Source organism: Gigantopelta aegis, chromosome 9 (assembly GCF_016097555.1).
Source record: "Gigantopelta aegis isolate Gae_Host chromosome 9, Gae_host_genome, whole genome shotgun sequence".
In the NCBI taxonomy this organism is placed as follows: Eukaryota; Metazoa; Mollusca; class Gastropoda; order Neomphalida; family Peltospiridae; genus Gigantopelta; species Gigantopelta aegis.
Genome location: NC_054707.1, coordinates 6750316 through 6775906, shown reverse-complemented (window position 1 = coordinate 6775906; position 25591 = coordinate 6750316). Strand labels below are relative to the sequence as shown.

The 25591-nt window shown below is 36.8% G+C and overlaps 1 protein-coding gene across 3 annotated transcripts in view; it reads left to right on the top strand.

Moving 5' to 3' along the window:
* Positions 1-25591, top strand: part of LOC121380405 (inactive phospholipase C-like protein 2) — a 169690-nt gene that overhangs the window by 41721 nt on the left and 102378 nt on the right. For 2 of the 3 annotated variants that reach the window (XR_005958929.1, XM_041509200.1), the window contains exons 2-4: positions 20638-20787; positions 23985-24200; positions 25313-25352. Coding sequence is in view for 2 of the 3 variants with exons in the window: in XM_041509200.1 (XP_041365134.1) it covers positions 20638-20787; positions 23985-24200; positions 25313-25352 (406 nt within the window). In the remaining variant the exon portion in view is untranslated. Of the gene's footprint in view, positions 1-18809; positions 18896-20637; positions 20788-23984; positions 24201-25312; positions 25353-25591 lie in introns of those variants that run through there. The other variant, XM_041509201.1, reaches the window with a different exon arrangement.

Below are 25591 nucleotides of genomic sequence, written 5' to 3'. Positions count from 1 at the left end.
ATTAAACAAGGGCTATTGAAGTACAAACATTTGGTCATTCTGACATACACTCTTAGAGAGGAAACCCACTACATTTTTCCGCTGGTAACAAGGGATCTTTTATATGCACCATTCCACAGACAGGATAGCACACACTACGGCCTTTAATGTACCAGTCATATTGCACTGGCTGGAACGATAAATAGCCCGGTGGGACCCCTGATGGGAATCGATCGTAAACGTACTGTGCATCAGGTGAATACTTTACCACTGATGCAAAGAGATTCTTATTTAATTTTTAAAAAACTAAAAATAAAAGATTGTCATTAATGGAGACATATATGTTGATCTGTCAAAAAAACGCTTGATGTAAATAGAGATTGTTACTAAAGATAGCTTGTCTGTATATAACTAAGTACAGACTGTAGCCCGAGGTTGAGTGGGTAGAGTGATTGATCACCCACTCACTCACTATATTTAGGGGTCTTTTTTCAATTCCAATATGTCATAGTCCTGCAGTATTGCATAACTATCATGTAATTCACACAATAGCATTGTCTTGTGGTTGACATGACACTATTGTCATACATCATTGTTGTTATATCATTTACATATCATTTTCATTTTATTTACATAACATTGTCATGTTATTTACATACATGTAACATCATTGTCATGTTCTTTACATACATGTAACATCATTGTCATGTTCTTTACATAACATCATTGTCATGTTGTTTACATATATAACAACACTGTTATGTTATTTGCATAATATTAACATCACTGTACAGTAAGAATTGTGGAATACAGTATGTTCAGTATAGTATAGTGCAGTACAGTAGAGTATATAGTAGACTACAGTACAGTACAGTACAGTACAGTACAGTACAGTAGTACGTTTGTTTTGTATAATGACACCACTAGAGCACATTGATGTATTAATCATCAACTATTGGATATCAAACATTTAGTAATTCTGACACAATCATAGTCCTATGTTTTTCCATTAGTAGCAAGGGATTTTTTATATGCACCATCCCACAGACAGGATAGCACATAGCACGATCTTTGATATACCAGTCATGGTGCACTGTACAGCACGAGTTGTGCAATACTAACAGTTCAGTACAGTGCACTACAGGTACAATTGTGTTGTATGTAGCTATGGATTAAAGGTCTTAAGTGCCAAGTTATCGTGTAACTTCACGAAACTGTTTCCAGGTGTAGAGAGCTTTCACAAATCACCTGTGCAGGTACGGCCAGGTGCATACCGCCACTCTGGTGTTCTAATTGATCTGCATCTTCTCTCGTTAGAACGCTCAAAACTCTCTCCATATTTTCACAGGTTCTGAAGTCTGGCAGTATTTGTTTGCATATACCAGTATGTTCAGCTAACGTACAAATACATTTTTCACATTTCTAAAGAAGTTTGGCTCTTCTCTAGGAGGAAAGATTTGTATGCACATGCACTCATGTCACAATAGTGTGTGTGGCACAAAAGTCTGCGCATGTTAATGATGTTACATTACGTCTTAAAAAAAGTATTGTGGTATGTTTGTAAATTAAGAAACAACGTTAATTTAATTCATAAAACAATTGTTAAAATAACACCTCTTGATTGTGAATATATGTATAAAACTGGTAGATAACAATTTCATTGAAAAAACTCTAAATTAATGCACTAAATGTATACTTTTGCCAGCCACGATCAACGTGTTTTTTTATCACCTGTCAACACATGTCTGTCATTGTTGTAATGTTCAACCTAGTGTATTAACTTACACAAGTTTACATAGAAGGTTCAATACATACCTTATTGTAATTTATGAATCCATATTTTATTTTATCTGTTAATGTAAACATCCAAGCATACTTTGAATTTCCCTCCGAGTGACACAACACAACCAATATGGCTGCCCTAACTTACAGTGTTACAGCATGGCCTATTTTTAGCTATAGTCTGTTTCAAAATTATCATTGTCCTATATTTCCAACGAACACTATTTGTGCTCATTTACATGTACACAGTTAATAACAAACAACTTTTGTTGAATAATGATCATAATTTTGACATTGGTCTTTTTTACATTGTTATTTTGCATGGAACATCATTTATAGTTATCTCATTTGCATTATCTAAATATTCCTGAAACAGACTATAATAGGAAGTTTTTGTTGTCTAGAACTACAAAAAGTCGGATCCATTACCTGTTGTTGTTTCTGTGAATATTTGTGACATAAGTGGTTGTTTTAATGTTTGCTGCGCAGACGTATGTGCCATCATGAATGCCAGTAAATACAGGGGGGTGCCACTAAAAATGTGCTCATTACTTGAGTTTAACTAAAAATAATAATAATAATAACGTTCAGTAGTAACATGTTTATTGTTTCATTGTAGCTGTGGGGGTGAAACAAATATTTTTAAAGAAAAATTTTAACTTTAAAATATAACACAAATGCTTAGCTGCACAGACTTAGGTGCCACCAGTGTACGTGTATGTATGTGTATATTCTGTTACGATTCAAGTATTTTGTCATGGACATAACTACTGTATCCTGTAATGGAAACGGCATCACACACACTTTACATTTCTGGGCTGCTTGCCCAAGTGAGAAAAGTAAAACATGGCAGGACAGACTAAAAGTGAGCTTTACAGACCAAAACAATAAAATGTCAGGATAAAAGTTGTTGGAAGGAAATATTTTATCTTGGGTTCAAATTCCTGATGCATTAAACATGCATGATAAATAATCTTTGTTTTCTTGGTGCAGGTGTGGGATACAGTTTTCCTCCCGCAGCCACGCGCTGTTTGTATTGACGGAACGTGATGACCAGATAAAGCAAATTGATATCCTTTTAGTAGCAAGATATCCCTCGACACGGAATCTGTCCGACTTGATTCGTTTACTTTTGACATGATATTCATATCAGTTGCATGTTCTTTACACCATTTAATTCCAATTGAAATACGTTTTATGTTATGGTAAATATCTGATATGAAGACATTATACGGGCCCAAATTGACGGAACAGATTTTTCTTAAACGCAGATGTTTAAGCAATGTAAATACATGTATGTAGTTACAGGCATGTACATTGTGCATGAAAGTAAAAAACATGTTTTGTAAATTCAGCCCATCATGTTTATTTAGGAATTATATGAGTTAAGGGCTATTTTTTTTATGTGACAAATATAACATGTTTTTTTTAATTCAGCCCATCATGTTTATTTAGGAATCATGAGTTGAAGGCTGTTTTTTATGTGACAAATATAACATGCTACAAGAATGAAGTCTTTTAATTTTTTTTATGCTGTACCATACTGATAAAACTGAAATCTCAGATAAAATCGAAAGCTTGACATAAAGTTGATTTCCAAGCTTTTCTTGTCGAGATGTAGCTCAATTGATATCGCTGTCAGGAGTTTTGATGGAGAAGCACACAAATTAATGAATGTGATACGTGTATGACTTTGTGCAGTGGAATGAATAAATATTTAGTTTTAACAGGACCGATTTTAACTGTTGATGATACTGCACTCACTGGAGAAGGCGGTGTTTGATTAATGCAATTATTGTTCTTTATTAGACCGACATAGACGATAATAGTAACATGTGGCTCAAGCTGCTACATGCAGCATATCAATCAACATATACACTAACATATACACTATGGATATAAATACTACCATCCATATTATAAGCTGCTCATTTCAGACTTAATGGGTAGCATCTATGACTATGCTAGTTCCGCACAACAATTGTCATGCATTGACAGTAGTTCAAATTGAATTACAGGAATTTACTAGCCAGATGAATGGTGACACATTTATTTTGGCAGAGAAACGTTTTATATATGTAATGTTAACTTCTGGGAAGTAAACCATCTTGGCCTCATCAAAGACTGAACTGGACTTTCTTTTGAATTAAGATTTTTTTTAAAAACCCCATAATAACAAGCAAGTTATAGGATTTATCTAGCTCAGGATAAATGCAAGAATCTGCTTGGCACCCATCGCAGAGTTCCCCATTTTTATCTTTACTGGATAAAGCCGATCACCTATGAAGATCACATTAACCTGTTATTCTTTATTTATCCTGCAACCATTGTTTCTATTGACAGAATATGATGACGGATAAAGCAAAGTCATATCCGTATAGTAGCAGGATATGACTTCGACGTCACACACTTAGCTACATTGCAAAATCTAGTGTTTTCCCTAGCTTGTTTTAGCATGGTGCAGCACCATGCCTCAATAGTCTAGCACCATATTGCCTTAATCAGCGTCATGCTGCCCTGAGATTATACACGCCTTTTTCACTAATTAATTCTAAAATTGCCTTTATAAAACACCCAAAAAGATATTATTAATTAATAAAATATGCTTTTTATATCTTTAGCAAGCACATAAATTACATTAATGTTTATTTCAATTAATTTTGGTGTATTTTTAATGAAAAACCAGTGCCCCGAAAATGGTGAAAATGCCCCAAAAGTGTTTGGTCTACCATGCCTTGCCAAATTTCTAGGGAAATCACTAAAATTGCTCATTTGACCTCTGGTTCATCATACAATTTGGCTGAAATAACAAAAATAATATAAATTTATATGGTCTGCAAGATAAAGATAATAACTAGTTATTGACATTGGATATCTGCATTATCCTGTTCAGGCCGAATGAGAAATTTCCTATTCTTACCTTAACGGGATAAAGAAGATATCCGACGTCAATAACTAGTTATTCTCTATATATGTAACCATATTGTTGGGCTATTTATCACTCTAGCCAGTGCACCACGACTGGTACATCAAAGACCATTGTATGTGCTATCCTGTATTGGATGATGCATATAAAAGATCCCTTGCTGCTAGTCGAAAAGAATAGCCCATGAAGTGGCGACAGCAGGTTTCCTCTCAATATCTGTGTGGTCCTTAACCATATGTCCGACACCATATAACCGTAAATAAAATATATTATGTGCATCGTTAAATAAAACATTTCCTTCCTTCCTTCCATATTGTTGTATAGGTACCAATATACTGGTTAGGAGAGAGCCCTAGTATGATGGTAAAACCTTTTGTTGTGTATACAATAAAATATATTTTTAATCAATACTGGTTAGCTTTAGATTATGCTGTTCGAATACTGATTGTGTACCAGCTCGCACTCAGTCTGCCGTAATAGCTTAATACAGGTTGGTGTAAAGCTCTAACACTAACCACTGACAACTAACAAACTGTCCTGGGCACACAACCCTGATACAGGGCTTCTTGACTATGGTAGCCCCACTCCCATGGCAAGTGATGTTCAATATTGGGCTAGTAAAGAACTACTGTTGCCATGCCCGGCGGCTACTGAATTTATTTGGTCAAATGTTAGTTAAGTCTATTTTGTAAATATAAATATCTTGCCCCCACCCACCCCAATGTTAGTGTTTTTAAGCTCTCTCTCTCTCTCTCTCTCTCTCTCTCTCTCTCTCTCTCTCTCTCTCTCTCTCTCTCTCTCTCTCTCTCTCTCTCTCTCTCTCTCTCTCTCTCTCTCTCTCTCTCTGATTTTTACTATTATTAGTAAAACTGTATTAACTTAAAGTAAAGTAGGGCTAGTGATTTTTTAAAATCACTTATCTCATGGCTATTGGATTTTATAAAAACTCTAGAAACCCTGCCAGATAGCTGAGATGTGTGGTCAAGACAGCATGCTTGAACCTTAATTGGACACGTGTGTAAATCATCATGTAAAATTATAAGCATGAAAATGAAAGATAAAAATAAAGTTACATCATGCATCCCAGTCTGTGATGTGAAAAAGTAATGTCCCCGTGTTCCAGCTACATTACCCATATTAAGTGTCCTCACTGATGGGAAAATTAGAATTAGCTCAGCATTGGCCTGCCTTGGTGGTGGTCTCGGTTTGACGTAACGGTCTCGGTTTGACGTAACAACGGCTTTATTGATTGGACGGACATGCTTACAGACAACACGGCACGGCTGAGCGTGATGCCCTGTGATTCTCTGTGATACTCCGTGATGCTCGCTGGCTTCCTGCAAATTAGATTGACACATGTAATAGGGGGTGAGAGTAATACAAACAGAATCCCACGGCTTGAGGTCTATTACTCTATATCTCACTACGGTCGCCAGTATCCTACTGGCAAATGTCACAGACGCATGCTTTATAACACATGAAATGTGATTTTATTTGCATTACAATGACCAGTTAGGAGGAAAAGAAGGCAATCTTTTTAACTTCGGAGTGACACTGATAGCCCAATTTTGAAGGGTAATTATTTTGTGCATGCATGTCACTGTCATTAGTTACTGGTATGAATGTTGGTTGAAAACGAAGGCAAGTCTTTCATAAAACCAAGGCATGTCTTTGGTAAGTCAAAGGCAAGTCTTTGGTAAATCAAAGGCAAGTCTTTGGTAAACCAAAGGCAAGACTTTGGTAAATCAAAGGCAAGTCTTTGGTAAAACAAAGGCAAGTCTTTGGTAAATCAAAGGCAAGACTTTGGTAAATCAAAGGCAAGTCTTTGGTAAACCAAAGGCAAGTCTTTGGTAAACCAAAGGCAAGTCTTTGGTAAACCAAAGGCAAGTCTTTGGTAAACCAAAGGCAAGTCTTTGGTAAACCAAAGGCAAGTCTTTGGTAAAACAAAGGCAAGTCTTTACTAAATCAAAGGCAAGTCTTTAGTAAATCAAAGGCAACTCTTTGGTAAAACAGGCAAGTCTTTCATAAACCAAAGGCAAGTCTTTAGTAAACTAAAGGCAAGTCTTTAGTAAAACAATGGCAAGTCTTTAGTAAAACAAAGGCAAGTCTTTCACTAGTTTCAGGTAAAACAAAGGCAAGTCTTTGGTAAAACAGAGGCAAGTCCTTAATGTAAAACAAAGGCAAGTCTTTGGTAAAACAAAGGCAAGTCCTTAATGTAAAACAAAGGCAAGTCTTTAGTAAAACAGAGGCAAGTCCTTAATGTGTATAGGATGCTTATTGATACTGTTGGTACAAATAGTGTTATGGCACTTGCTAATTTCGAGCCCTACTTCCGCATCAATGTGGGTCAGTGGTTAAACATGTACCAGACGTGTTAGGGGTCAGAGGATCGACCTTTGTCAGTGGACCCATTAGATTACTTCTCATTCCACCGCTGGTCCATAATTGGTATGTTAACCTTCGGACTGCTGGATTAATGGTTTTACAAAAAACACATTTTCGTCTATAATAGTTATAACTTTTACCCACATATTTTCACTTATTTTTCTGTAAATATATAAAATAATGTTCATATGTGAATCGGTACGTAATATTTTTGTGGTGTTTTCTAATTTCTATGACATTTTAGATAAGTTAATGTGAATTAAAATTTGGCAAAATATTTATAAAGTTGCATTTACTTACGGGCATTTGTGGCCATATGTCCAGTATTTATGTCCATTATTCCTAATAACTATTTTTTTCACCAGAATTTTTTTATAATAAACTACTATTCATATCCCTATATTTTGTGATTTTCATTGTTGGTAAAATGGCCAAATTTATTATCAAATTAGCTGTCACAATCGGTTCTAGCATTGTTGTCAAGCAAAAATACTTGCCGAAAACCACCTCAAAATTAATAAATGCTCTAGTGGTGTCATCAAACAAAACAAACTTCAACTTTGAACTGGGACATGAACATTTTTAAACTACATCACAGTTTATACCGATTGGCTGATTGAGTTGTGTGTGACTGGTAGCCGTTTGCACGTGGATTTGGAACATGTTGTTAGTTTGTGTCGGCCTGTAAGTTATTCTGTCACTAATAACAGTAATAGAGGTCTACAAATGATGTTAAGAGGAAAATTACCTCTGTAAGTATTGTAACGGGATTGTGTTTGGCCCGATCAATACTCTAATAGAGAGCTGCTAACATCATTAAGACCGACTTCTTAATGAGGTCTGGTCCTTTCTCCGTCATGTGATCCAACTAGAGATTTGATCTATTGGCTGAGATTGGTGGAGAGAGAGAGAGAGAGAGAGAGAGAGAGAGAGAGAGAGAATGTGTGTGTGTGAGCGAGCGTGCGAGCGTGTGAGCGAGCGAGAGAGAGAGAGAGAGAGAGAGTGTGGGGGCATAGATGGGGAGATAGTGATAGAGGGAGAGAGAGACAGAGGGAGAGTGGTGTACAGTGTGACCGAGAGAGATAGTGGGAGAGAAAGGGAGGGGAGGGAGAGAGTGAGAGAGAGAGAGAGAGAGAGTGTGTGTGAGCGAGCGAGCGAGCGCGCGAGAGAGAGAGACAGAGAGAGACAGAGGGAGAGTGGTGTACAGTGTGACCGAGAGAGATAGTGGGAGAGAAAGGGAGGGGAGGGAGAGAGATAGTGGGAAAAAAGGAGGGAGAGAGAAAGAGAGAGTTTTTGTTTAACGACTTCACTAGAGTACATTGATTTATTAATCATCGGCTATTGGATGTCAAACATATGGTCATTTTGATACAATCATAGAGATGAAACCCAATACATTTTTCCATTAGTAGCAAGGGATCTTTTATATGCACCATCCCATAGACAGGATAGCATATACCACGGCCTTTGATATACCAGTCGTGGCGCACTGGGTAGAGTGAGAAATAGCCCAATAGGCCCACCGTTGGGGATCGATCCTAGACTGACAGTGCATCAAGTGAGCGTTTTACCACTGGGTTACATCCCGTCTAGAGAAAGAGAGAGACAAAAAGAAAGCAATGTATCTGAGAAAGACAGAAAAGTGTCGGAGAGAGAGGGACAGGAAGAGAGAGACAGAGGAAGAGAGACATGAAGAAAGAAAGAGAGAGAGAGAGAGAATAGTGTGTCTGAGACAGTAAGAGAGTGACACAGAGAGAGAAAGAGACAGAGCAATGTGTCTCAGAAAGAGAAAAAAGGGGAGGAAAGAGAACAAATGTCTGAGAGAAAAAACCCAGTGTTTCCAAAAGAAAAAGGGGGATTAAAAGAGAATAGAGAGAAGGAAAGAAGAGGGAATGAGAAATGGAGAGAGACAGACCGACAGAGAAAGACCGAGAATGATAAATATTAAAAGCATCCTGGTACTAGTATTATGGATGTGTATGTAAGTGCTGTTCGTGATTGATTGCTGTTTTAATGAGTGCCCACATTTTATATTGATGGATTCATGGGTAACATAAAGCTTGTTTTATGGACCCAGGGCATCTGTGCTATTGAATAAGCTTTTTGTGTGGGTGATGTCTAAGTGTGTAAGTTAATGGCAATTATTAATACATATGGTGATCACATAACTGTAAGTGTTCTGTCCATTGGTCTCAAACTGCATGTGATAACATCTACTAAATAACTAAAAAGAGTCAATTTCAAATGTTACCCGGACCCACTGTAAACTGGAATTCTCCCCCACCCCCTAAATTTTAAAAAAATTGTTTTCAAATGATGTTTTGGGTAGAACAAAAGATTGGTTTGTTTTTTGTAATGATACCACTAGAGCACATGAATGAATTAATCATCAGTTATTGGATGTCAAACATTTGGTAATTCTGACTCATAGTCATCAGAGAAAACCTGCCACATTTTCCCATTAGCAGCAAAGGATCTTTTAATATGCACTTTTCCACAGATAGTAAAGCACATACCACAGCCTTTGACCAGTTTTGGTGCACTGGTTGGAACAAGAAAAAAACAAAATCAGTTGAATGGATCCACCGAGGTGGTTCGATCCAGCGACGCAGGCACCTCGGGTGAGCGCTCAACCGACTGAGCTAAATCCAGCCCTAAGAACACTGATTGTATAGTTTTGGGAATTTCATTCATTTCAACTTATTTTCGTGCTTACCGTATTTGACCGGAAATAAGCCCATGTCTTTGAATAAGCCCACCTCCGTTTTGATAGCATTTAAGAAATTAGGCCCTCATTCGTAAATAAGCCCACCCCCAACTTCGTCACCTTATAAATAACATGAAATTGCAAGTTTGCTCAAAGTTCATTTAAAAGGTCATACCTCCTGCAGATAATTAAACACAAATGTAACACAATATTTTACCACCAGTGAGATTTAGCAGTCTAACAATAACAGTGTGTAACATTGTTTTCAATTTCATGCCTGCAGTATTTCTCTGAAGTATCCAAGCCAAGTATGAACTAAAAACCAGTGTCTATTTTTACCACCACACTGGGTCCGCAGTTAATGCTAATTAAGCAAATACCGTATTCTGATTGGCTAAGAACAATGACCTTAGATTGACAATTCTTTGCAGTGTAAGCTAGCTGCCGGTTGGACTATACCAATTCAAATCCCATAGGCGACCATGTTAACGTTTGTGTTTAAAAACACTATATGCAATATATCAACCAAACTGTGACCCATAAATATCAGTACTACAACCCCTACCTCAAAGTATTAACTGCAGAAAATGGTACCTTTCATGGCTCATTTTCGGTATAACCAGATGTTTCTGCAACACCCCTAGTTTCGCACAAAATTTTAGTACTTTTTTTTACAGGTACCCCATACATGTTCCAAGCACAAGGCTACTTGACACGGTGGTACTACATCAAATAAAATTGCATACATTTTTAGCCCAGATGAAACTAATTTTTTTTACAACCAACACACTCACATTTATAACCAATCACAGGACTTGTGGTGTTAACTTCTCTATCAAAAGTTCGGAACACCTCGAACTTCGACCCAGCCGGAAATTAATTGGTATAGTGCAACCTATACTGATAACATACACGTTTCAAAAGGTGGTGAATCATGTGTTTTTATGACAACCAGGATCTGGTGTCTTCTGACATAAACTGACAACCTCACTGAAACTGTTGTTTCTACAGTGCAACCTAATTTAATGTACACCTCACAAAACACATGTATTTTGTACAGTTTTGTACAAATGCAATATGTCATATTTGAAAAAATTATTTAAAAAATAATAATACTCCTGAAGATATTTATTGTCAGATGTGTGTGTGTGCTCAGCTATATATGTAGAGACAGCGTGGCTATTCAGAGTACCTCAACTCCTTAAACTTATTCCATTGAAACACATGTACTTGACTGACCCCTAGATTATGAAGACCTCAATAGGCACATCAAAGAAATATCAGTATTAAAAAAATACAATGTCTGAGGAAGGAAAAACCAACATGACTGCATCTGTATCAAGTAATGACTTAATGTCCTGCACATCACTGTTGGAAGAAAATCCTGTATGCTGAGTGTGGGCATCTTCAAGTTACCATGTGCGGGAATTTCAAATCCATCAGCTATGCAGATTTCCAAATTGGACCATCAAAACCATTGGCAGCCACCAATTTTCCTGACTATATTTTATGTATACTCTACTGTAGTTGGAGGTTTTAAAAATTTGTGGTATCTGGAATTATCATGCAGCTTTCGCATATTTATTTTTGATTCATTACTAAAAAAACCCTGTTTTTAAGTGACATAATTACCCGAACATCTATTTTATTGCATTATTTTCTAATCCAGATCAATACAATATGTATATTGGATGTATTCCTACAATCTGTAATCCAGCATATCATTTAGCTATTAACATTGGATAATACAGCATTAACAATAAAATAAATCATCAAATTACACCAAGGTAGATAATCAAATCTGGAAAAATTGGTTCCAAATCTAGTATACACTTAAAATACACTTCATGAGAGCAAACTAAGTGATTATTTTAAAAAAAGATTTGATCTGGAGACCTAAAGATATGTTTAACAAGCTTATTGTTATGTATAAATGAGAACAGAAGGCACAATAGTGACCAAAATTTTAATTATGGCTTTGGTAAAAAAATTCTTCAAAGTAAAAAAATGTTTCCCCTGAAACTACAAATTTGTCTAAAATATTACTTAGCACCCTATAAATATGCCAAAATGACAATAAAAATCAAGGTCTTTAAAAAGTTAAGCTATCAGAAGTACACACATGAAACATTAACTATGTTTATAGAAGTTAAAGACATTATCCCAATATTGGCACATGTTATTTTTAATATAAAAATAAATTGCTATTAAAATCTAAGTTCAGACTGCCTAGATATATTAACATATTTAAGAGCAGTTGTATATGGCAAGTCAAACACCATGTAAATAAGAACATTCAAATCTGTATAGTATGAATTATAGGCCAAAACCAACTTTTCCTCAGTGCTAATTTTTGTTCAAACTCCATTCAGAGCTATGTACAGTAATTATTGTCAAGGTCAAGGTCATTGTGAACTTGCATGGCCGAGTGACGGCTAATTAATCAAATAGTGTAGTTTAATTTAATTAAATCACAAAAATCATAATCTTTTTTATTATGCACTGAATATGTGCTATAGGTTGGACTATACCAATTCAAATCCCATAGGCGACCATGTTAACGTTTGTGTTTAAAAACACTATATGCAATATATCAACCAAACTGTGACCCATAAATATCAGTACTACAACCCCTACCTCAAAGTATTAACTGCAGAAAATGGTACCTTTCATGGCTCATTTTCGGTATAACCAGATGTTTCTGCAACACCCCTAGTTTCGCACAAAATTTTAGTACTTTTTTTTACAGGTACCCCATACATGTTCCAAGCACAAGGCTACTTGACACGGTGGTACTACATCAAATAAAATTGCATACATTTTTAGCCCAGATGAAACTAATTTTTTTTACAACCAACACACTCACATTTATAACCAATCACAGGACTTGTGGTGTTAACTTCTCTATCAAAAGTTCGGAACACCTCGAACTTCGACCCAGCCGGAAATTAATTGGTATAGTGCAACCTGCCCATGTCAGAAACGTGTGTATAGGCTATTGAGTTTGTTGTTAATTGCTGTTGTTTTAAGTCTTCTCAGCATTAAATTTTGGATGTAAATAAACAGCACTGGTAAGTAATTGTAACATAGAAGGTGTGTTTCTGATAATTAGATACTAAATAAAAAAAAACCCAATTTAATTAATAAACAATTATTATTTATTAATAACAAATGGAACACTAATTAATAGATGTGCTACTGAACGTTTTTTGTTTTTTTCCTAGTTCATTTAAATATTGTTATTTATTTTAATTATAATTATTAAAAAAAATTTCAACAAAACTGGCCCCTTGTCTGGGAATAAGCCCACCCCATGCCAAGCTCACAATGAGTTGTCTTGGCCCCCTGGGCTTATTTCCGGTCAAATACGGTATATCCAATTACGGTTCAAGCACACTGTCCCGGGTACACACCTCGGCTATCTGGGCTGTCTGTCGGGGACAGGGTTAGTTGTTAGTGGTTTGTGAGAGAGAAGAAGGTGTAATGGTCTTATACCCATTGAGTCGTTAAAACTCGCTCTGGGTGGGAGCCAGTACTTACGCATTATGTCCTATGGCCTAACCACGTGACCACCGGGGCCGGTGTTTTGGGAATGGTGATGTCATGTACTCAAGTACAGGAGGCTGGGTAAAGTGCTTGCCTGCATGATGCGTAGTTAGTCTGGGATCGATCCCCGTCTGTGGGCCCATTGAGCTATTTCTCATTTTAGCCAGTTCACCATAACTGGTATATCAAAGGATGTGGTATGTGCTGTCCTGTGTGGGATGGTACATATAAAAAATCATTTGCTACTAATGGAAATATGTAGCTGGTTTTCCTCACTAAGACTGTCAAAATTACCAAATGTTTGAGATCCAGTAGCCGATGATTAATAAATTAATGTGCTCTAGTGGTGTTGTTAAACAAAACAAACTTTGTATGAGCAACCAGGAAGAATTATCCAAATAATTACACATATTCTAATTGGAAATAGAAAGCAATATTTTATTTAATAATGCATGCATGCAACACATTTATATTTACGGTTATATGGCTTCAGACATGGTTAATTAAGAAATACACAGATAGTGAGATTGGAGGCTGACTATATAATCTGAACATCAAAAGAAATGCTATTAATATTTTAATAAAATAAAAAAATGTTCATGGTACATCTGATTTAATAAATAGACTGGCAAAATGGGCCTAACATGTTCAGGAAGAAAGGAAGGATATCCACTGAAGGTTCAGGCTTGTCATTCTGGCACGAGTTCTGATTTGTGCCAGGGCCCTAAATCAATAAACTCTCGCAACTTTGCAATATCACAGTGTTTCTAAATACTAATCACGAATCTTAACCTCAGTGCAAACTAAATAAAATGGAATATTCTAAAATTATCTGAACTGAATCAGACATTTATGCCTATGTGGATTCTACGTATTTATGTTTATGAAAACGTATAGGACAGTTCTCTGTCGATTCCGATGGCCTGCTCAAACACTCCCATTATTTTCTCACGTTCGAAGGTCATTGCAACTGGTGGACAGCAAAGATTTAGTCCTTAAAAAGCCCTTAAATTTAGGTTTGAAATTTCTGTATGAACCATGTAAAAGACTTGCAAAGAGAATGCTTTGTTGTCTACCAGACCCTAAGAGACATTTGTGAATTAGACCCCAGATCTTCTGTTCAGGGGCCTAATTCACTAAACTCTCGCAACTTTGCGATCTCACAGTGCAATGCTAAAAGACTTGCAAAGAGGATGCTTTGTTGTCTATCAGAGCCTAAGAGACATTTGTGAATCAGGCCCCGGATCTCCTGTACTGATCTCCTGTACTGATCTCCTGTTCTGGACAGTAATGTTCACAAGACATCGATGATTTTAACAGACACCAAAACTAATGAGATTCAAACAGAATGATTTAAAAGAAAAGAAAAACAAATTCATATTTATGTTTCTTGTGTTGACCATTCCATATATTGTAATCCTGTATATAGAGAGCTACATGTAGACAAAGTTGGTGTTTCTACCAGAATTTTTTTTCGGGGTATGGGGCTATGGAATTGAATGCAACCACAGTCAACAAGGGGGTATGGGGGGGGGGGGGGGGCTCCCCCAGAAAGATAATGGGTTAAGTTTAAATTAGGGTTAAGAAAATCATACAGTAATAATAACAGTAATTAAATTTGTCAAATAGTTGACATAAAAAAAAAATCTGCCAAAACATTTGGGTATGGCTCCCATGCCTGTTTTACCGCCTGGCAGAAAGCCTGAGTGTAAGTATCTGTGTGCTTCACAGGAGATTACATTTACCTACTGATTACTTTATTGATGTCCTGTGTTCACTAATGTCTGCATGAAATTTATTACGTCTGGACGGAAACCAACACAGTCGCATTTGTTTCGAGGTCCTCTGTGGTTTTACATAAATATATCTAAATAATATTTTCATATACTTACAATTTGTGACACCCAATAGCCGATGTGTATTTTTGTGCTGGGGTGTCATTAAATATTCATTCATTCATTGTCTTGAGGTGGGAGCTAGGCGGAGTGGGTGTCTTTTTTTTCTTGTTTTTTTTTTTTTTTAGATTTGTGATCTACCATTCTAGGGATGTGTTCACGGGGAGGGTTTTGGGGGACAAAACCCCTCCCTACTCAAACATATGTTGTTTTTTCTCAATTTATTTTTTAGGGGAATATGAATTGAAACACCCCTTTAAAATTTGGGAAGCCAGTCAAGACTCCCCAAACCCCCTAACCCCTGCTAAACGTCATGCACGTCTCAATATTTTGATGTGTATGAGTTTCCACTCCTCAACACATTGTCAGCTTGAGGTATTTTATTTCTCACCTCCCTTTGTTTTACAAGAATGAAAATCTATAAATATATATCATTATAAAAAAAATCTATAAATATATATCATTATAAAAATGTACGCAAGCTTCATCTTTCTTCTCATGTATTAAGTAAAAAGTGTGACATGTTAGCTATCTTGATTAGTTTCTCCAGAATTCACTCCTTTTGTTACATCATCTCGTACTGTGGTTTGAAGACTATAACGCGGTCACTCAGCCTCATTTGTGCTGTATCTACTCTTCATTAGTGGAACAAAATCGAAACTTTCTATCAATATTTCTTTCTTTCTTTTTTTCCATCATCTTTCGGTATATTCAGTTGTGTAGCTTATCATATGTGCTAGGTTTTTTTTTATAAACTATGGACTCAGTCAGTAATGTGGTCTGTCAGTCAGTTAGTCAGTCAGTCAGTCAATCAGACTTCCAGTAAGTCAGTCAGTCAGTCAGACTTCCACTAAGTCAGTCAGTCAGTCAGTCAGACTTCCACTAAGTCAGTCAGTCAGTCAGTCAGACTTCCACTAAGTCAGTCAGTCAGTCAGTCAGACTTCCAGTAAGTCAGTCAGTCAGTCAGACTTCCACTAAGTCAGTCAGTCAGTCAGACTTCCAGTAAGTCAGTCAGTCAGTCAGACTTCCACTAAGTCAGTCAGTCAGTCAGACGTCCACTAAGTCAGTCAGTCATTCAGGGTCAGACTTCCAGTCAGTCAGACTTCCACTAAGTTAGTCGGTCATTTAGGGTCAGACTTCAGTAAGTTAGTCAGTCAGTCAGTCAGTCAGTCAGACTTCTAGTAAGTCAGTCAGTCATCTATTCATTTTTTTTTTCAACTTTCATTTATCCATTATTTATTCATCCATCTGTCCATCCATTCATATTTTTCAAACTTTCATTTATCCATTATTCATTCATCGATCTGTCCATTCATTCACATTTTTCAATCCATTAATAATTCATCCATCTCTCTATCCATTCATTCATATAACATCATTCATTCATTCACTGTTTCATTTGTTCATTCATTTATGATTTATTGCACTCCATACAATACCCATGTATTCTATTGTACTGCACAGTTCAGTAACACAGAACTATGAATGAGAAAACAGTAACTCATGATGTCGTGTTCAGACAAACATGGCTTCTCATAATAGTAAGACAAATTTTTGAGGTCACTGTGGGTCACATGCATCCATGGAAGAGGCTTGCTTGTTTATTTTGCTCCATGGTGAATTGTCAACAGCACCATTCAACCTCGCTGTCATTCATTGAGACCTGTAGTTTATGGTTGAAAAAGATATGTATATTGATAACCATTTCACCACTGACACTACTGCAGAACAACTCACCATATTATTACCATAGACACATTCACAGTTTAACCTGTTCGTGGTAGAATATATCTCGGTGAAGTGTCATTTCTGTATACACCTGTACACCTGTAGTAATGATAGTGATACCTGTGTTTTGATCAGCATTTTTGCTGTCCACGTTGTTTACTGTGTCCAGTGGAGTTCATAAAATTCATATTTGAACAGCGTACTGATCCACCCAGTTAGATAAAATCAGGTCACGGGTCTCATAAACTCTTCATAGAATTCACTTATATAGGAGAGATAGTGCTCATATTGTGTCTTGAGGGTCGTCTTTGCAGTGGACACTGGTCAGGATGTCCAGTGACATTCATTACATTCATGTTTGAACAGCGGACTGTCCACCCACTTAGATAATATCAGGTCACGGGTCTTGTAAACTCTTCATAGAATTCACTTATACAGAACACTGATCACTATTGGAGTGTATATTGGACAGTAAATATTTACAGTGGTCACTGTGACAGAGTATAAATCTGACTAGATTACTATTACAAAACAGAGTACAAATCACAGTTAATTTTTGCTTAATGAATAATATTAATGAATAATAATAGTGTATATTGATGTATAAGATGAAAATATTTGGACATCAGTTGGACAATTCTAAATTATGTTGATAGTTGAAGTAAACGTTTGGAATTCTTGCTGAAGTGTGGTTCTAGATATGTATTATGTGTTTGTGAAATGTGGTGCTATACATTCATGTTTGTGAAATGTGGTGCTACACATTCATGTTTGTGAGATTTGGTGCTACACATTCATGTTCTGTGTTCTGTTCATGTTTGCCAGATACTTGACAGATGAGCAACCAACTGATGTGTGAAGTGTCCTAATCACGAATAAGTGGAGAAGATCCATTCACAAGTGTCTGTGGGGTTTTCCTTGTTACGGGGAATTGCAAGCAATCATCTTAATTTACATACATGTACTGGTATATACTGATGGCTTTAGATAAAGTCTTCACATGGTTATGTGGTGATCACTTAGATGTTTGCTTCTTTCTATTCCGTTTGTGTCTTAATGACCAATAAGTAGAGGAGATTGGTTTCAAGAATGACCAGTGAATTGTTGTTATAAAAAAAATTCACAAACTTTTATCACTGGAATAGTTCATGCTATGAAAAATTACAAGCATTCACCATTGGAATAATTCTTGTAAAAAAAATCACAAACATTTGCTATTGGAACAATTCTTGTTATGAAAAATCACTAACATTCATTCATCACTGGAATAGTTCTTGTGAAAAATCTCAAACATTCATCACTGGAATAGTTTTTGTTATCACAAGCATTCACCATTGGAATAGTTTTTATCAAAAATCACAAACATTTACCATTGGAATAGTTCTTGTGAAAAATCTCAAAAATTCACCCTTGGAATAGTTTTTGTTGTGAAAAATCACAAACATTCACCATTGAAATAGTTCTTGTGGAAAATCACAGACATTCACCATTGGAATAGTTCTTGTGGAAAATCACAGACATTCACCATTGGAATAGTTCTTGTTATGAGAAATCACAAACATGTAGCAAACATTGTGAAGAACTTTTTGAAAATACTACTCTTAATAATCTTTTATTGGTTTTAGCTGGGAGTCTATTTTTGTGAAATATTACTTTTCCTAGATCTCTACTGTGAGTGGCAGGTTCATGGCTGTTTTGTGGAACACCAGGAAACGCTAACTGCCAGCTACACACACTGATAGTACATGTTAAGAAACTACTATTTTCAGCCAGAATCATTTACACATACATAAACAAGAACATGTGAATTATTCACAACAAAACAGTTGTGTTAATTGTCTCCTGGGGATGTCCATTTCTTCATAATGTCAAGTAAGAAAGCAACTCTGCAGTGGCATAAGCGGCAGTCGATGAGGCGGCATGATCCTCATCTCAGTGGCTTGAAGTGTAAGGCTTTTCATAACAGACACACATAGATATAAGCAGTCCATGTGGTTTGATGCAAGCAATTTCCGTGTGGACGAAAAATGGCTCATCACACACTAGCTGATATTACTAATTTATTTACTAAAAAATTACTGTGAATTTGACATTGAGAGTAATTGATCTCCTACATAATTTCAGGAGAGTAGTTTATTGCAGTTTAAAATTTGTTTTGTTTAACGACACCACTAGAGCACATTGATTTATTAATCATCGCCTATTGGATGTCAAACATTTGGTAATTTTGACATATAGTCTTAGAAAGGAAACCAGCAACATTTTTCCATTAGTAGTAAGGGATCTTTTATATGCACCATCTCACAGACAGGAAGGCACATACCACGGCCTTTGATATACCAGTCACAATGCACTGGCTGGAATGAAAAATAGCTCAATGGGCCCACCACATCGATTTTAAAACCGTAACTACTGGATCAGTGGTAACAATGAATTAATAGTGAATGTTTTTATTTCATAAAGTAGGAAAATTTGTTTTGTTTTATTTAAGTTTAAAGACACCACTAGAGCACATTGATTTATTAATCATCGGCTTTTGGATGTCAAACATTTGGTAATTTTTACATGAGAGGAGACCTGCTAACAGTAACAAGGATCTTTTATATGCACCATCCCACAGACAGGATAACACATACCACAACCTTTGATATATCAGTTGTGGTACACTTGCTGGAACGAGAAATAGCCCATTGAGTGCACAGATGGGGATCACTCCTAGACTGACTGTGCATCAAGCAAGCACTTTACCACTGAGCTACAAAAAATTTATGTCCCGCGCCAAAGCGGAGAAAACAGAATCTGTTTATTTTGGTATAATGGTATAATGTTTTTAACATGCTCCTATACCACTAAGGTTTCGAGCATGGCCACCCCGGGTTCAGCCTCTTTATTTTGGGAAGAAATAAACAATGCTGTAATTAATATAGATTATTTATCTGCGTGTTACTTCTTCCATTTGGCTTGTCCTGCACAAGGCTCAGATTGACAGGAAGCGAGTGTCACTCAGAATACACAATATGCTTTCTGGTAATCTGTTCCACTAGCAGATTAGCAACAAAAAAAATACTTCCCACCATATTTTTGACAGTATTCCAGATATATCCAGAATTCTTCATTTTCTGGAGTCATACATTTCTAGACTACTTTCTAGAACTACTACTCACTTTCTAACATTTGACCTGAAATTAAAATTCTCACTCCAGAAAATTAATTTTGAGCCTGGCATAAGATGTGCATGTGTCTGTTCTTTTTAGCTGTAGTTTGTCATTTTAATTGATTTTAAAACACTACACTCTTGTCTCAAGTTGTAACCAGGCCTTCGGATGATTGTGCCAGTTTAATATAGACAAAACATACAGTATAACTACATATATGTATACTGGCATCCAAAATAAACTTTACATTCATAAAATTTGAATAATTTGATAAATATTGTTGCTAATCAAAAACAACCAATTTAGAAAGCACCTTACAAATACTTTGCATGTATCACGAAGTGCATTGTCACATTTAGATGTTGAACTTCATGATACTTTCATATCCCACCGTATTATTTTGTTGGTTTTCTATAATGCAATTTCAAGCCTTGTAAAGTTTCTTTTGGACATCAGTATACATGTATATTGTAATGTTAGATACTGATATTTGTCTGTATTATAACTACATATGTATGTTGTAATGTTTTACAGCTCAAGACTGTTTGGCGTACATGCAGACCGGAAGTGACTTGATAAAGGTTCGCTCCAACAGTCGGCAGTATCACCGCTTCTTCACGCTTGGCAGCGACATGACTGAGATTCGATGGCAGCCCACGTCGAAGAAACCGCACAAGGCTCGCAGTAAGTACATGTGAAATATAGAAATACTAACTGAGCATTGTCATGGAAACCGCACAAGGCTCGCAGTCAGTACATGTGAAATATAGAAATACTTACTGAGCATTGTCATGGAAACCGCACAAGGCTCGCAGTCAGTACATGTGAAATATAGAAATACTAACTGAGCATTGTCATGGAAACCGCACAAGGCTCGCAGTCAGTACATGTGAAATATAGAAATACTAACTGAGCATTGTCATGGAAACAGCACAAGGCTCGCAGTAAGTACATGTGAAATATAGAAATACTGAGCATTGCCATGGAAACACAAGGCATGCAATGGGTACCTGTGAACTATAGAAATACTAACTGCACATTGTCATGAAAACAGTACAAGGCTCTCTCAGTAAGTACACTTGAAATATAGAAATACTAACTGAGCATTGTAATGGAAACAGTACAAGGCTCGCAGTAAGTACATGTGAAATATAGAAATACTAACTGAGCATTGCCATGGAAACACAAGGCATGCAATGGGTACCTGTGAACTATAGAAATACTAACTGCACATTGTCATGGAAACCGCACAAGGCTCGCAGTAAGTACACATGAAACATAGAAATGCTAACTCAGCACTGATGGAAACCTCATAGGGCTCGAAGGAAGACATATAAAACATAAAATATGATCAGACCCTACAGTGAACACTTTGAACGCTTCTTAGCCTGGTTCATGGACACAAACAGTCTACACTCATGAACTGATGGTAATTGGGTTTCAGGATTTCTAGAGTTGTCAGAGGGTATTGAGGATAAAATTGTGTACCTGAAAATCTTGGAAATTATTTTTTATATTTTTAATTTTTAGACAAAAGAACAATTGTTTAAATTTTTTTTTTAAAAGCATGAAATAAAGTGTCTGATTTCAAAGCATTTCAAATCCATAACCACTGAGATGGGGCATTTATGGTCTGTTCTATTTTGAATTTATTACATACCTTCAAATTGTTTTCTGGCAGAAAGCCTGTGTTGAAAGATTTTGCAATCATCGTTGACTATGAAATTCTGCTTGAGGAAGGAAGGAAATGTTTTATTTAAAGACACACTCAACACATTTTATTTACGGTTATATGGCATTGGACATATGGTTAAGGACCACACAGATATTGAGAGAGGAAACCTGCTGTCGCCACTTCATGGGCTACTCTTTTCAATTAGCAGCAAGGGATCTTTTATATGCACAATCCCACACAGGATAGTACATACCACGGCCTTTGTTACATCAGTTGTGGAGCACTGGCTGGAATGAGAAACAGCCCAATGGGTCCACCGATGGGGATCGATCCTGGACCGACCGCACATCAAGTGGGCGCTTTACCATTGGGTTACATCCCGCCCCTTTCTGTTACAGATTTATCTTAATACTTGAGTTACATAGACCAGTAGAGGTGGTACTTGAGTTACACAGACCAGTAGAGGTGGTACTTGAGTTACACAGACCAGTAGAGGTGGTACTTGAGTTACACAGACCAGTAGAGGTGGTACTTGAGTTACACAGACCAGTAGAGGTGGTAGTACCGTGGTACTTAAGTTACACAGACCAGTAGAGGTGGTACTTGAGTTACACAAACCAGTAGAGGTGGTACTTGAATTACACAGACCAGTAGAGGTGGTAGTGCCGTGGTACTTAAGTTACACAGACCAGTAGAGGTGGTACTTGAGTTACACAGACCAGTAGAGGTGGTACTTGAGTTACACAGACCAGTAGAGGTGGTACTTGAGTTACACAGACCAGTAGAGGTGGTACTTGAGTTACACAGACCAGTAGAGGTGGTACTTGAGTTACACAGACCAGTAGAGGTGGTACTTGAGTTACATAGACCAGTAGAGGTGGTAGTACCATGGTACTTAAGTTACATAGACCAGTAGAGGTGGTACTTGAGTTACACAGACCAGTAGAGGTGGTACTTGAGTTACACAGACCAGTAGAGGTGGTACTTGAGTTGCACAGACCAGTAGAGGTGGTACTTGAGTTACACAGACCAGTAGAGGTGGTACTTGAGTTACACAGACCAGTAGAGGTGGTACTTGAGTTACACAGACCAGTAGAGGTGGTACTTGAGTTACACAGACCAGTAGAGGTGGTATTTGAGTTACACAGACCAGTAGAGGTGGTAGTACCATGGTACTTAAGTTACATAGACCAGTAGAGGTGGTACTTGAGTTACATAGACCAGTAGAGGTGGTAGTACCGTGGTACTTAAGTTACATAGACCAGTAGAGGTGGTACTTGAGTTGCACAGACCAGTAGAGGTGGTACTTGAGTTACACAGACCAGTAGAGGTGGTACTTGAGTTGCACAGACCAGTAGAGGTGGTACTTGAGTTACACAGACCAGTAGAGGTGGTACTTGAGTTACACAGACCAGTAGAGGTGGTACTTGAGTTACACAGACCAGTAGAGGTGGTACTTGAGTTACACAGACCAGTAGAGGTGGTAGTACCGTGGTACTTAAGTTACATAGACCAGTAGAGGTGGTACTTGAGTTACATAGACCAGTAGAGGTGGTAGTACCGTGGTACTTAAGTTACATAGACCAGTAGAGGTGGTACTTGAGTTACATAGACCAGTAGAAGTGGTACTTGAGTTACACAGACCAGTAGAGGTGGTACTTGAGTTACACAGACCAGTAGAGGTGGTAGTACCGTGGTACTTAAGTTACATAGACCAGTAGAGGTGGTAGTACTGTGGTACTTGTAGACTACTTGTCTGAGCTACAATGGGTTACAGGATTGATCAACCTTGATGGATTCATTGGGGTTTTCCAGTTCCAACCAGTGTCCAAAGACCTCAAAGGCTATGGTGTGTGCTGTCCTGTCTGACCAAGTGCATAATAAAAAAAAATCCTTTGCTGGGTTTTTTACTTGACCATCATTGCTGTGCCAAGTTATAGTTTTTTAATTTCATTCACGTAAAATGTAAAGTTGTTGTACAAAAATGTTTCTTTTGTAAATAATTTCAGTTTGTTTTGACATAAGAAGAAAAGTAAAAGTGTTTTGGAAATAACAAAAAAATACTATCTTTGTGTGCAATTTAAAAAACAATTGGTTCACAAATAAATAACTTGTAGTAAATTCCATAGTATGATAAAGGCGTTCGCTCTGCAAATGTCTATAGTTTTAGTTACTTTTCCTCAAGTAAAATTGTTCCTCGTTTCAGTTGCTGTGAATACCATAAAGGAAGCAAGGCAGGGTAAAACGACGGACGCGTTACGGAATAAGGAGATTGCGGGAATTTACCCCGACGAGTGCGCATTCTCGATAATATTCGGGGAGGAGTTTGAGTCGATGGATTTGATTGCCAACACGCCAGATGAGGCCAACATCTGGGTGACCGGTCTCACCTGTCTCATCAACGCCAACACCAAGTCTAACTGTAAGTCTTACGTTGTAGTCGTTTTTATTATCATCATCATCATCATCATCATCATCACCGGTCTCACCTGTCTCGTCAACACTTGAAGTCTTAACAACTGTAAGTCTTACATTGTAGTTGTTTTTATTATCATCATCAATCATCATCATTATCATCACCGGTCTCACCTGTCTCGTCAACACCAACTTGAAGTCTTAACAACTGTAAGTCTTACATTGTAGTTGTTTTTATTATCATTATCAGCATCATCATTATCATCATCATCATAAATTGTCATCATCATCATAAATAAACATTACCATCATCATCACCATCATCATTATCACCATCATAAATCACCATCATCATTACCATCATCATTATCATCATTATCACCATCATAAATCACCATCATCATTACCATCATCACCATCACCTCCACTACCAGTGCCACCATCATTACTACTACTACTGTAATTGTCATCATCATCATTATTGTAATTCCTGTAGTACATTATTAGCCCCCTAACGGTCCAACTGGAGGGGACTATAGATTTCATCTTTGTCTGTCTGTCTGTCCGTCCATCTGTCCCACATATAGTTTTCCTGATGGTTTTTTTTACATTGCCTTGAGATATTGAGCCGATATTTTGTGTATATAGCTTTATCATGTACTGTTATAGATCAAGTTTGACTTTCCATGGTGATTTACCCATTTTTGACAGAGTTATGGCCCTTGAACTTAGGAGATATGAAAATTGGTTGGGCCCGGTGGGGGACATATATTGCTTTAGCAGTACTCTTAAAATGCTTGGTATTATGACCACCATCATCATCATCATCATCATCATCACCATCATTTCTGGTATTATTATTATTATTATTATTATTATTATTATTATTCCAGGAGATCTATATATATTCTTGGCATATTGGTGATTTTATATTTCCAAATACGTGAACTAAATTTTTGCCAAACAAACTGCAGCATTTAGTCTAATTAAAGTGTTAATTGTCAGATAGGTGTGTTGGTGAATTTATTGTGAAATATTTTAGCACATTGTAGTTGCCATTATATTCCAAATGAAAACAAAAACAATGGCTATCCCATATTGTTTATGTTTCTATTTCAGGTTCAAATGCAATAGAAGAAATGCAACAAATGAGAAATTCATATCCTTTTGTTAACTTAGTTATGTTTTTGTTGACCTTCACCCTCCCAATCATATACAAGCTCAAACTTAACATTCAGTGTCACAAATGGTATAAGGCGAGGGAAGTTCATCAAACGGTTTGTCCGTAAAATATTAAAGATAAATTCGTCGCATGAGAGCTAAAAGATTGTATGGCAGATACGACGTAAAACATCTTTTTTGCATATTTGGAATCGCCATCCCCGATTACATATTGTC